Raw genomic sequence first — 14,541 nt, 5'->3', positions numbered from 1 at the left:
TAAAATGTTAAAAACTGGAATGCTGTTTGGCAGAATATTTTTTAGAAGCTAATTTATGGTATTTTTGCTTTTCAAAAGTCCTGCTCTATTTTACTAAGTCAATAAGGCTACTGAATGCTTCAAATCATTTTATTATCCATAGAAAAATATTTATCAAACACTTGCTCTATTTTCATATTTTTAAACCTTGCATTAAATGCCAATAGGCACTATATAACTATTCTGCTAAGTAGAGTTTTTGAAGTCATTAATAACGGTGGTACATCTTTCAGATGATTTTTTTCTGTCACTATACACGTGTGTTTGTAATGACTCAGTAACAGTCTCTTCATGATTTTCCTTACTGACAAATTGTGATAAAGGCTGGAGAACAGTTTGTGCTTATGGACCAAAGAGAAGCTAATTTTTTCATCAAATCAATTACCACAGTCTTAACAAAAGTAGACTTCCATGAGTTAACAGTCAGAAAGAGAAAATTCATTCATTAAATATTTGTCATATTTTTGACATAATTTATGCACTATTTAGAATTCCCTGAATGAAATACAAATACTCTGCTATATTTATTATTTGTATCACAAACTAATGATAAATTAAAGATAAAGAGAACATTGATTTGTAAGCTTCCTGATACAACCGTAATGACAATTAGATTTAATTTGTGACTGGGGATCATCATTAAATGAAAGAGTCACCAAAAGTGCTTTTCTAGGTAAGCAATGAATGGCGTAATTAAAATTCAAAATTTTTACTTGATTCCAGGAGTTTCTGTCCAGCCTGGGCAACAGAGGAAGACCCCGTTTCTGCAAAAAGAATTTTTTTAAATGAACCGGGCATGGTGGCACAGGCCTGTGATCCCAGCTACTTGGGAGGTTGAGGTGCGTGGATTACTTAAGCATGGCATGTTGAGGCTACAGTAAGCTATGATTGTGCCACTGCACTCAATCCAGGGCAACAGAGCAAGATCCTGCCTCAAAACATTTAAAAATTTTTTGTAAAATTCAATTCTAATGTAGACTTTCTCAAAATACAGAATTTGAACAAGCTGTTTCTTTATATCAGAAATTTCAGAAAATAAAACAGAAAGAACACATCCGGTATTCTTAACCTAGGTCATATGCCTAAATTCCTTACTGTATAAAATAAAATATGAATGTATGAAGAAAGTGTATATAAAAATGGATCTTGTTAGCATTGATCCAATTAATAGTATTAATAGATCAGAAGAGACAGCTCAAGAGCTTTTTAAAGCTTATTCAGTTGCTGTGCAGACATTTCTGCTGCTGACACCACTATTTCTGATCCGTTAACTTTTTATGAGTTTGTTTTTGTTTTCCACAGCCCATCAATCACCTACCATCCATGTATGCTTTAGGGCAAAACATATTAAGGTCATCCACTGAATGAAAACGAGGTCTTTATGTTGTAACATCTGATCATTGAGTTTTAAATCTCTTTTCCTAAAAGGTGCAAGCATAAACACTATAGTTTTGGCTTTGTTTGCAGGTATTTTTGGGCCAGGGAGGAGGTACGAACAGGGATAGCAGACACTTTAATATTGAATATGCAGGCAGAGGGGAAGGTAATGATTGGTGCACCACCAATGCTATCAGTAGCATCTTCTCTTACAACTTTCTTTGTACTGAAAAGAAAGTGAATTTCTCTAAGATCCTCAACCTCTAAATTTTCTTTGCTGGGAAAAAGAAGAAAAATGAACACATATTAGTAATTTGTTTGGTTTTCTTATATATCACCATCTTTTAATAAAATTATGTTTATCTTCATCATTTTGCCCAACTCTAAAGGCCATGGGCCGGGGGGGGGTCAAACCTTCAGTAAAGGATTTTTACAGTATTTCGAAAAGTCTGTAATTGGGTCTCTCTATCAAAATGGTAAATGTGCCTACCCTAGGACCCTGCTATCATATTTCCAGGTGTCTGACATGCAGAAATAGCAATGATGGTGTCAAAATATATGGGCTCAGTAATGCTCATTACAGTAGTATCTGTAATAGCAAAACATGAGAAATAACTTAGCCTCCATTAATAGGGAATGAGTTAATACATTTTGATATCTACAGAACTGACTACCATCATTGTCATTATCTGTTAAAAAGAAGATAAGACTCACTCACTTGAAATACACTCACTTGAAAAAAAGTCCATTTTTATATAAACGTCACAACAGCAAATTGTGTGTGTATACATATATGACATACATACACACACACACACACACACACACACACCCCTACCTACTCTATATTATATCATTTAAATAACTACATACACAAATTAAGTCTGGAAAGATATACATGAAACTGTATATAGCAGATATTTCTGGAGACTAAATTGGAGTAATGACACAAAATATTTTAATTTTAATTTTAAATATGTCAAATAAAAAAAAAAGTGGTGGAATGAAGAGTAATTTTTTTCTCTAAAAGTGCTTTTGTTGGCCCCTTTCCCACCATATAATTATAAAAATTTTCAAACATACAAAAAATTAAAGAGTAACATAATGAACACCTAAATGGTCACAATCTATATGCAATAATTGTTAACAAGCTTATTTTCTATTTTCCAAAATTTCCCCAATAAACATGTTGCTTTTGAAATTAAAAAGAAGATGTTCTGGGAGGGAGAGACTAAAATAATTTGGAAATTGTTTATAGAAGAAAGAAAGAGAAAACTTTCCTTGCAAATGGGGCTAACACAGTTCGTTTTTGTTTAACAAGCAACATATCTATTAACCCATCCTAGTGCGTACCCAGTTACTGCTGTCTACAGACATGTATGGAGCTTAATGGACATTTCCTTTAAATGCATCTTTTATAAGTGAATATTTTCTTCCCTTCTTCCATAGACCTTAAAGACTTGTAAAACTTGATCAGCAGTTAATAATTCCAGTAAACTCCTCTACTACATCACCTCTCTCTTTTACTTATTTTGCCCATCTTATTCCATTATCTGTTAGAATTAATAAGTCAAACCTTAGCTAAATGATACCTTCCTATATACTTAAGTCCCCATTTTAATTTGGTAGTTATTGGTGATACAACTGATGTTACTTAAATTGCCTTTTTCACACTAATTCTGGCTGACCTTGTACACTAATAACCAATGATTTATTCTTTAAATCATTATTCTCTTAAATGATTAGGTAGCTCATGTTATCTCAAATATAACTTGGCTATACACTGCCATCTGAACTACAATAAGACAGACATCTACAATCATGCAAAATACTTACAAGCTGAGGTGCCTGCTTTCAATTGTGAAAGCATGAGCTTCCCTGACCTGTTCAGGTGCTTACATACAGTGTTTCACAGACTGACAGGATTTTTTTTTTTCATTTTAAAGGATACTTTAATAATGAAAGTGTACAAGCACAAAAAATGATAAATGTTCCCGTATATTTGTCCAGACTTACCATGTGAACCCACCACTTAAGTAATAGACTAGTTCTAACACTATGCAGCATCCTGGGATCCTATCAGACTGTTTATCCTGAATCTAGTCCTATTCCTAGAAAAACTACCATTTAGGGGGAGGAAAAAATGTATTCAACAATTCCATATTGTCTCTGATGCAGCAATGGGTTAAGTCACAATTACATTATGCTCAATAAGAGAAAAATAAAATAGTTTTTCAGAAGGGGCTGGGTTGGTGATTCTTTTTTCACCCATCATAATGCTAAAAAGACCAAGAACTTTGTTGCCAATAACGGACTAGTGGGCTTCAGCCCTGAACTACTTCTAGCTACCAGCACTATCAGTGACTTCAGAATGAGAAGATACGGCAACTCCTTAAGGTGCTCTGTACAGATTCAAGTCCAAGCTACTTCTTTGGAAGGCTCTCAGCAGTGTCAGAGAGTGACTTGATTCTTGTCTAAAAGTTTGAAAATGTGCTAAAGCAATGTTCCTCTCCACACTCTCCAACCTCACAAGGATGGTTATACTGACAAAAAAGCAGGTTTCTCTGTCTTTTCTTTGTGCCTTAGCTGAGCAACAGTGGATGGAAATCTAACTTTTTCTGACCCAACTATGTTTGTGGTACTGCATGTAAGGGTACAGTTCTTTGATGTACTTAGATTGTTGGAATGCTATATTTACATGAAATTGGGAATATCGGGCAGAATTAAGGAGAAAAGATCTGACTTCTTAAATCTCGATTCTCCAAAAGAATAAATAACTTAGAACGTAAATGAATCTTTCATTCATAAGATGATTTTTTTTGAGAAAGTAGAATTTATAGAATCACTGAACTAAGCAATGTGCTTTCTTTACCTTCTGAAAGGCCTACTGAATTTCAAATCGTAATGTTTGTTTGCTATTTTATCATTCATAACAGACCCATCAGAAGCAGAAATCAATTTGCCTTTGGGAACAAATTCTGTACTAGGTACTGGTTATATAAATCACAGGCATCTTATTTCATTGAAAGACATTTTTTGAACAGATGTGGATTACTAATTCTCTACTAATGTATATTATTAATAAATATTCTCAAGTGTTATAATGTTTGGGGATAAGCAATTATACATTCACAGTAGATATATTAAAAAGCCACATTTCAGATAGTGAAATGTAAATAATTTAAAAACCTAAAAATTAGCGTCATAGCACCTATCATGCAACACCTAATAAAGGATTATTTTATTTCATTATCCGAGAAAACCCTTGATTCTTTGTGAAAAAGAGAAGAACAAGCACAAAAGGGTTACTGGGTTAACAACCCCACATTCTGCTCTCATCCTATTGGCAAGTAATTATTGTAATTAACAGCCACTGGCTAAATTCTATGCAGGCTGAAGAAAATGGTCACATCTCTATGAATTTCATATTAACAGCGGAGTCTATTTCCTTTGTAAAACGGTAAAAATTTTCCAGACAGCAAGCCACAACATACCACTTGGATGGCAAATAAACAATTTCAGCAAATCAAGCTTAAATGAATTGCTTACCTGAGCTAAAGGGCATAATGTATTGCTTCCTGAGTGAACAGATGTGCTAGGACCTTAGGACAATTTCCCCTTTTCTAGTCTCCTCCTCTACTACAACTCCTCTCTTATCTCATTTTGTCTACTATGGCTCCTCTCTTATCTCATTTTATCTACTTTATTCCCTTATCCTTTTGAGGTGATAAGTCTAACTTTAGTTAAATGACACCTTCCTTTATACTCAGGTCCCCATTTTAATTTCGTAAAGTCATTGGTGATACAAGAGATGTTACAATTGTAACATTCATTCTGCTTTCTAGTATCTTATATAAAACTTAACAGATTCTCTCTATAAATGGATATAATATTCCCAAATACATTGGGAAAATTAAACTGCTAATAGAATTCTGGAGTTTGGCCATATTTGCAAAATTACATCTGAAAGTGAGAAGTACTTGCAGACAGAAGTCTCCTCGTTGAAGACATTCCTATTCTCTTACCTGCAGTCACCAGCACCTTTTAATCATTCTCTCTACACAGTTCCCATTCTTGCTTTGTGTTTATTCCCGGAAACATTTTCTGTTGGCGCTAGAGGAGGTGAGGTGTAGCACTCTCATTGGCTCTCTTCTTTTGGGGGCACCTTTGCCTTTCTGCTCAACCTTATACTGTGTTTCTGCCTCTGGTGGAAGACCAAGGTTGGTTCCAGCACAAATGACATTTATGTGAAATACAGAGGAAAGAGGGGCAGTGCAGAGATAGCAGCAAGGTACTGAGAAATCTGATCCGTTTTTCTATTTCCACAACATGTTGCTCTTTTAAAGGGTGATGAGGTAAGAAATGCAAGGAATCATGTAGCAGATCATTTCTTCAGCTTTTGAGTCCTCTATACATTGAGTTTGCTAAATTGAAAGGAATATAAATTCCTGGGTCCATTATTAAGAAGTTGCCTGTAGGCCAGGAGTGGTGGTTAATGCCTGTAATCCCAGCACTTTGGGAGGCTGAGGCAGGTGAGTTGCTGGAGCCCAGGAGTTGGAGCCCAGCTTGTGCAACACGGCAAAACTCCACCTCCACAAAAATAACAAAAAATTATCTGGATGTGGTGGCGTGCCCCAGTAGTCCCAGCTACCTGGGAAGCTGAGGTAGGGGGAACACCTGATCCCAGGAGGCTGAGGCTGCAGTGAGCCGTCACTGTGCTACTGCACTCCAGCCTGGACAATCAAGTGAGACCCCGTCTCAAAAAATCCATCAATCAAACAAACAACCAAAAACAAAAAGAAGTTGCCTATAGGCTGAAGTAGTTAGTATCCACCTATTTCAAAAAGCGCTGAACCAGTGAAATTTTACTACAGTAACTTAATTTATATCAAGTTGCCTTAATAAAGTATTGAGTAGGTGACTCAACAAGATGCATCCAGAGGGCTACAACCTATCCTGGAAGATGACACAAGTTTGTTCAATCATCATGCACACGTTCCGGGTGCATGATGAAATAATTTTTTTTTTAAAGTCTAACCTCATATGAGTTAGAATTTTTTTTAAATACCGACATTATGATGATTGTATAGCCACACTGAAAATGCTAAACATTTCTTTCAATTGAAGAGTTACTAGTTACTATGGTACATCTACATGTAAAAGAGAAAATATGCTGAACATAATAAACCATGTTCAAAATAATTCACTGTAAAATGTGTACTGTAATATATCTGCAGTGTATCATACTGTGAATCAGAACATCCATATGGCACAAAGAAACTTGTCTACAATTTGTGTGACAACACTACAACCACATTTTAATCCCAAAGACTTCTTAGATTAGCTCTTCACTTTGTTCATTATCATAACATATTAAGATAGGGTCACTCGGTTTTATATTTTCAGCTCCCTCTGCCATTCATAATTTACCATTCATTTGGTATAACCATGCTTTAGTTGAATGAAAGTCAAATAGATCTAGGCATGAATAAACAATATTGTACAGAAGACCCCTCAGTAGGAATAGTAGTGTTCCTCTGTTGAAGCACTTAATGTTCTTTATTTTAAGAAACAAGTATATTTTTTGTTATCCTCAGTCACTTTATGTTTCTGTCTAGTAAGAAGGCTGAAGTGATCAGTGAAATTTAGTATAGGTAATATTTAAAAATATTTACCTCATTTTCCTCCCTCCCTCTCTCCCTTTCTTCCTTCCTCTTTCAGAGTACCATAAACACAAACAAAAAGGAAAATATAGAACAAATCTATGCTTTCCCATGGGATGAAAGATGTGTACAGTCATCCATCCATTTACTCATTCACTCACTTGATGAGAAACTGAATTCTTTCCAGATTGGTGTCATTGGAAATAATAAAAACAATAATCAAGCCCATAAAAATGGTAGATATTATCATAAAGACTATAGTTCTTCCAAAATTTGAAGGAGAACCGTATTTCTTTTTCTTCCCTACCCCATTTCAGGTTTGCAGAAAGAACTTAATTTTCTTTCAGACTTTTGTTTGGGCAAGTCTCCATAATAGTAAAATAAAAGAGCAGGATGAACAAAATGGTTCAAAATAAAGCGATACCTTCAACTCTTAATATCAATTGAGCTGTACAACTTCTGGGAAAGACTGTGTGTGGATTAGACGTGTGATGCTTCTTACCCGGTGTTTGAAAGTTAAGGCGCCTCAGTTCTACGGGGTCTGTTGGGTGGTGTGAAGGGATCTCCTTACTGTTCGGTATGCTGCTTTTTCTAGAGTCGGACTCTGCCCTCTTCCTATAGGGGGAAAATAGAAATTTAAGAAGAAAACAAAAAACAATTGGAACAGATAGAAAAGCAGAGAGTTGTACCTGCGCTCTCCCCCCAAAAATATTTATTTTCCCCCACCTCCCAAGTTTTCAGTTTTACAACTTTTTAACCCAGCTGACTTGTGACCCAGTTCGGGTTGCTTTTCCCCCTTGGCCTAATTGTTTGCTCAGGTCTAAAATTTTTGTTTAAGTGAATGATCTCGAAGTCCTCCTCCAACTGTAGGATTAAATAATTCAGCAACTCTGCCTTTTGGTTTCAAGGGGATCTTGGTGAGATACGCGTGGACCCTTATTGAGCAATTCTCTCTTATCTACTAGTTCTATTTGTGAGGAACAGGATAGGATACTCCTAAGTTGCCAATACTAAGACTGTTGTTACCATAGAGAAACTACCTGACCTTAAGCTGAACAGCTAAATCTGTCCCCCTTAGCCCTAAGTATATATAAGTGGTGACTACAGAGAGTAGATGCCTTAGATTTTCCCATAAGGCAGGTAAATACAAGTGCATTTTTAAGATGCCAAGTTATCCTAATGCCTAGGACAATCGGGACCAGGTAAAACAAAACTCCCCTTTCTCTTTCAAATGTGATGGAAAAAAACAGTGTTAGCTCTTAACAGTGTTAAGCTAACTGTGATTAATATTTTGTTAATGAAAGGTTCACAGAAAGATTAGAGAAAAAGTAATTTCACCTGGTGGGTAGATCAGCTCTCCTGATAATCATTCAAGGTGCCACTGACAGTGCCTTGTTACAAATGTGATTCTTCACACAATACATTTTAACTTTGTTTTAAAAGCTATCTACTAGCTTTATTAGATATCCCCATTTAAGCTCTCATTATGTAATTTTAACAAATTTCTAAGCAAGAAATGTCAGATCTGTATATAAGATTTCTTTATCCAATAAAAAATTAATCAGAGTCATAACTATCTTCTTCCAGCTTGAATTAGATTAAAAACCCATTTAATCAAAGGAAGCCATTTTCAAACGATGCTTTTTTTCCAAATACTAATGCCTGCAATCTCTACACCGGAGTCACAATCCTAGTATCTCACCCCTGCTCAAAGCAAAGGCATTTTTATTGGGGGGGAAAGGTGCTGCACAGTGTTTAGGAACTTTCCTTTTCTCTGTTTGATGTGACTGTGGTACAGCTCATTAGTGTTGCTGTGGCAATGGGCTCTCATTCAATGCCACCCAGGTCGTTCTGTGGTTAGCCAGAGGGCTCCTGTTAAATAGCCTTTCTTCCCATTTCTGCTCATCTGTATAAAATAAAACTAACCAGGGGGTGAAGAGAAGATTGATACAAAGGGGACGTGCACATGATTTGCTCAAGTGCAACGCCTTTGGCGAAACATCCTTAATGGAATACATTTTCATGGCTAAGTCCTGTTAGACATGTTGCTTTCTCGGTCGGTACCTTAGATTAACCTGTCTGAGGACTTCCTCTTTCTACCTAAAGGTGTCAGATACAGCCTTGGGACAAAATGTGCTGCCAACCCATTCCACCAATCAGAGGTGAGCAGTATTCTCCGACCTGCCAAGGTACTGGCAGCTCCAGTTCTATGGAGTAGAAAGGAAGAAGAAAAGAAAAAGAGGAGACAAAGGGCTGGTGAAAAAGATATGAGGACGAAGAAAAAGACAGGCTCATAAGACCATGCGAAAGGAGGACATGATGACCAGTTTCAGAGTAGGCAATGTCACTGTGTCTGTGCTATGGGTCTTCGCCTCACCACACTAAGAGATTCCTTTTACCAATGAAGATGCAAAATCGAAATGGGTTAATGAAACGTCACTGGGTGCAGCCAGCCAGTCAATTCCACGTGAAACATATGGTTGGTCTTCTCACTTCAAATAATACCAATGGCCCTTCTCATGTTTTGATCATTTTGCGTAAGTTGGCAAGGATGAATTTCTTTACTAATGTGTCAGGCCCAATGACTAAAATTTAGATTTTTCTCCCTTCCCAACGTGGCTCTGCCATTCTTTCAAGATTATGGAAACCAGAATTAGAAATATCTATCTGGGCAAGAAAACTACTTTACTCTTACAGGTATTGTAGAGTAACCTCCTTATCTTCTTTTTCCCTGTGGCTGGGATGAGTGACACCGAGCTGGAGGGATAGAAAATAAAACTCTCTAAAGTAATTTAGCCAATTTCTCTGGTGCAAGGAAAGTTAGGAATTACATCTTGTTGCAAAGATGTGAGTCTCAGAAAACTCAAGACATGGGACTAAAATTACAATTCACAATTTGAATGAACAGGGAGGGATGCTGTGACATTTAATAACTAACTTCTCTTTCACTGTCTATTCAAATGAAATTATTTCCAAGACCTCAGACTCCTGAAATCCTAGCCAAATAGAAAACCAGCTGCTTAAATGCATTTTGCTTAGTTTTGTTTCGATGATCACAACATGGATAATTCTGGCTGTCCACATTCTTATCACATTATTTTTAAACACTTATTATGTGATGTGCTCGAATGATTGTTTTCTAACACAGAAACCATTTCTAGGAAAGATGTGGAAGACGAAGAGTTTGGTCATCATTGGTAATAATACTAAAGAGTTTTAAAACGTTGTCATAAAATACTAAAAGACATATAATCGTCTAAATTAGGCCCAACATGAATGTAAGTAGTAACCTTTTTCCTGCGGTCTCATCATTCTCATTTTCAATTTGAAAATGGAAAGAATAATGAATAGAAACATTTTAAATTTTGCCTTGCTATTTTTTTTTCTATTAAGATCATAAAATGTTAGTGTGAGTTTATTTCTTGCAGTGAGAAGTATCTACTATGTGGAGGAGTTGTGTAGGTGAAAAGGAAATAGAAGATTACTTGACATTTTGGATCTGTCAGAAACTGCTAATACTATAAAAGCATGTGGTTGTTTGGGATGTGGGTAATACACAACACAAATGCTACTCTGGTCTATGGGGTATTTTGCTTTCACCAGGCTCTCATCTGGGGGGGGGAAGAAAAAACAAAGAGAAGTTGAGTGAAAGATCATATTTATGGTCTTGAAACAAAGATATACAGACATGTGAGAAGAGGCTTTCAAAAGAAACATATACTTATTAGAAATATCTACTATCAATATTCAAGTAAATCAATCCAAATACTTGTTTCTGATAACATTAAGAATGTAATCCCAACTCTGCCACTACTGGTATGTGTCAACTACAAATTTTCTTTTCAGTTTATTTGTGTATAAAATAGAGGGAGATTAGAAGATGATGTCTCAGTTTTGGTTCAACCCTCTCATTTTAATAGAAAAAGCATTAAGTTGTAAAATGTGAAAAGTGTTATGATGAAAGGTACAGAGTCCCACTCTGTCGCCCAGGCTGGAGTGCAGTGGTGTGATCTCGGCTCACTGCAAGCTCTGCCTCCCGGGTTCATGCCATTCTCCTGACTCAGCCTCCCGAGTAGCTGAGATTACAGGCGCCCGCCACCATGCCCGGCTAATTTTTTGTATTTTTTAGTAGAGATGGGGTTTCGCCGTGTTAGTCAGGATGGTCTCGATCTCCTGACCTTGTGATCCACCCGCCTCAGCCTCCCAGAGTGCTGGGATTACAGGCGTGAGCCACCATGCCTGGCCGATGAAAGGTAGTATTTTAAGTGAGTTTAAAGTGTTTCGTCTTTTGGCTGAAAAAACAAAAACAAACTATTTTGCATGTGTTTTTCTGCTGGATAAATGGACACTAGAGATGTCCACATAAAAAAGACACCCTCATAGAGGTTTAAAGATTCTTATCATTGAACATGAGGCTTGCTGACCAACATAAAGTGATTTTAGTGTAAATAATGCAGCAATAGTTCTCAAACTTTAGTATGCATCAGCATCACCTGGGAAGGCTTGTTAAAATACAGCCTGGTGGGCCAATGCCTAGACTTTCTGATTTAGTAGGTCTGAGGCGGGGTCCAAGGGTGTGTATTTCTGTCAAGTTCCCTGGTGGTGCTGATGCTATGGCTGCTGGTTCAGAGGCCACTCAATGGAAACCACTGGAATATGGCATTGGGAGAAAGGTAGGTGATCTTCAAGACGTTTTTTGTAGTTTAATTTTAATCAGGAATTCATATATGTGTTACATGTATATTTATACGTAAGTGTATATGAATATACAGATATGAGTTAGAAAGCTAGGTTAGTTTAGATTAATCATTCAATAATCACATAGTATATTTTAGCGATTATTATTGCTATTATTATTCAACACTGGGAGACATGGATAATAATTTTGAATTAGCGAAGAGTTCTCACTAAGGCACTGTCATCAATATTTGCAGGGTGTGAAAATGCTAATATCATTAGGTGATCTGTAGTCAAACTTGAAAACTAATCTTTGGTAAAAACAAACAAAACAAAACAAAACAGTTTATGAGACACCTCACATTTCTGCTCTGTAAACACATCAACACACACAAATGCCCATTTTAATCTTGACCACAAACAAAACTCAGATATTGGTTTGTGTACTATCTTTTAAACTTCGTCTTTAATCTGCTTTTTTCTTATGTAAACAAAATATTTATTTTCCCCAGAATCATCTTAATGAAGTTATTGTATATATGTAGGCTTTGCCCATCTTCCACGTGCCAGGTATTATCTTTTGTGTGCAGCCCCGCCCTCCCCTCCTCAACAACTCCAAAGTCTACCAGTTTATTTTTCTCTTACTGAACATTAAAGGGGTTTGTTCTCTATTCCTCACCTGTCGGGTTTACTGCTCCATTTTAATGCAGCAAAAAAAGGAAAAAGAAAGGCTAAATGTTAGTTGGCCAATGGTAACAAGGATAACCATGACAACCAAGATTTAAGAAATAGTGTTCACAAGCAAGGACACACAACTGACATACATTCAGAAGCGACAGCGAATCAAAATATTTATAGACCTCTGATTATGAACTAAACAGAGGACATGAAGTTACATCACTGAATACATAGTGTGTGTGTGTGTGTGTGTGTGTGTGTGAATGCCACGTGCACTTTTATCCATCACCTATAAAATACTGCCACAATTAATTATATCCCAGGAAGTGTTCGATAGTGGAGAGATAATTTGATTTTTAAAAAACATGCTATGAGAAAACTAATGTACTCAATGAGAATACAGCATCATTCCATAAAAGAAATTCATTCATTTAAAATAAAAAGCCTTCAATTAAGAGGTATGTGATTCTTTTCATGATATAAAATATCTGCAAATTGTATTGAACTATACAGAAATTACACCAAAAGGTAATAAGGTGGCAGAAATGATTTCTCCAAACACCTCTTGCCACATCTTTTTTCCAATGAAGGATTAAGTGCATCTTCAGTTTAGGAAAATATAATACCCATCATTATAAATCTACAGAGTATGGCCCATTTATACAGTTGGGCTAATCCAGAAAAACATTTTATTACCAGCCATTGACAGAACATGTATTTTCCTAGTCTGTGGTGCTGTCTGTGAACACAACTAGTTCATGCTTATAGATCCTTTCACATGTGATAATATGTTGACTGTTTAAATAACCATATTATTTCTGCAGAGTATAACCTTTTCCTGAAAACAATTAATCTAAAAATCTTCACTTCGAGGCAAATTGCAGTTTTCAGTGAGTTCCCAGTTGCAAAATAAAGGTACTAAGTTTTTCTTAATGCCAATGAAATATATACCCAAGTGGCTGGAATATCTGGCCCTGTGAGATAATTCAATCCATCTCTTTTCAAAAATAAAAAATCCACATTTAAACGGTACAAACACACACATACAAAGTAAATGATGAAAATGATATCAAACACATTGGTTAATTCTTCTTATTCTTAATTTTAAAGTGATTTACTTAGTGTGCCAGGTTAAAAACAATTCTACATAAATGTTAACAATTTGCTCACTTTTTAAAATCAATGACTTTATCAGGGAATCAGCTGTAGAAAAATCTATGCCTCAGGATGGTAAACCATCTAGTGAATGATCATTTCTGTGTATTAAAAGGCTGTTCGAATATTCATATGCACAAATTCATAGTTCTAGATAAAGGTCAGCCTCACCATACACCTGGGTACATATGTGGTACAAATATCTAAGTTTGAAAGCTTTCACAACTGGTAAATTTAAATTATAGGCCAAGGATTTTATTGCAACTCTTGCCAGCCAAAATAAAGTTGATATTGAGTGATGGAGTCAACATGTAGAAGGAATTGAGTTTGTTTAATACCGTTTGACTTGTATACATTTAATTATTCAATATTTTTGTGTGCCAGGCACTCTACTAGGCAGTAGGAACACAATAATGAATAAGACAGAGTCCTTGACTTGCAGTTTAGTGGAGGCAGAGTGCCAAGAAAACAGGCATTGACAGCAATGCAGTAGGTTCTATAACAGACAAGTAGAAAGTACTTTAAGAGCCTAGGAAAAGTGAGCCTAAGGCAGCCCGAAATGCTAGAGAGGGGAGGAGAAGAGGGGATAGAAGATGAGGCAGGCACCCAGAAAGGCTTGATTTAGTAGGTAGCATCCTAGCTTACTTCCAGAGGATGAGTTGGAGTTATCCAAGCCAAAAGGAGTGGCAGGGGAGTGACAGGAAAGGCATTCCTAGCCTAGGGAGGGCCTACTCAGAAGCCAGAAAGCAGAGCCAACCAGCAGCTTCCAGTATGGTTGGGTGTGGCCACATATTTCTTCATAGCATCTCAAAATATTCTGGACTGCATTTCTTTGATGAGGGCTTGGAATTAATTGTATGGAGGGTTGATACAGAAAGAGAAGACTAAAGACACAAAGCTTGCAGAGAGCCAGTGTTGGAGCAGGAAAAGGCTGGAAAAACTGAAGCCTATA

The 14,541-nt window shown here is 36.4% G+C and overlaps 1 protein-coding gene across 32 annotated transcripts in view; it reads right to left on the bottom strand.

The window, feature by feature from the left end:
- PTPRD (protein tyrosine phosphatase receptor type D) overlaps positions 1-14,541 on the bottom strand; it is a 2,309,169-nt gene that overhangs the window by 127,588 nt on the left and 2,167,040 nt on the right. For 16 of the 32 annotated variants that reach the window (XM_054519906.2, XM_054519902.2, XM_054519904.2 and 13 more), the window contains 2 exons: positions 12,436-12,450; positions 7,582-7,694 (listed from right to left, as the gene is read on the bottom strand). In XM_054519906.2, the coding sequence (XP_054375881.1) occupies positions 7,582-7,694; positions 12,436-12,450 (128 nt within the window). The remainder of the gene's footprint in view (positions 1-7,581; positions 7,695-12,435; positions 12,451-14,541) is intronic. The other 16 variants (XM_054519908.2, XM_054519919.2, XM_054519917.2 and 13 more) reach the window with 2 other exon arrangements.

The sequence above is a fragment of the Pongo abelii genome, chromosome 13 (assembly GCF_028885655.2).
Source record: "Pongo abelii isolate AG06213 chromosome 13, NHGRI_mPonAbe1-v2.0_pri, whole genome shotgun sequence".
Lineage (NCBI taxonomy): Eukaryota > Metazoa > Chordata > Mammalia > Primates > Hominidae > Pongo > Pongo abelii.
The sequence above is the reverse complement of the archived record's forward strand: the minus strand, read 5'-3'. Positions and strand labels throughout refer to the sequence as shown.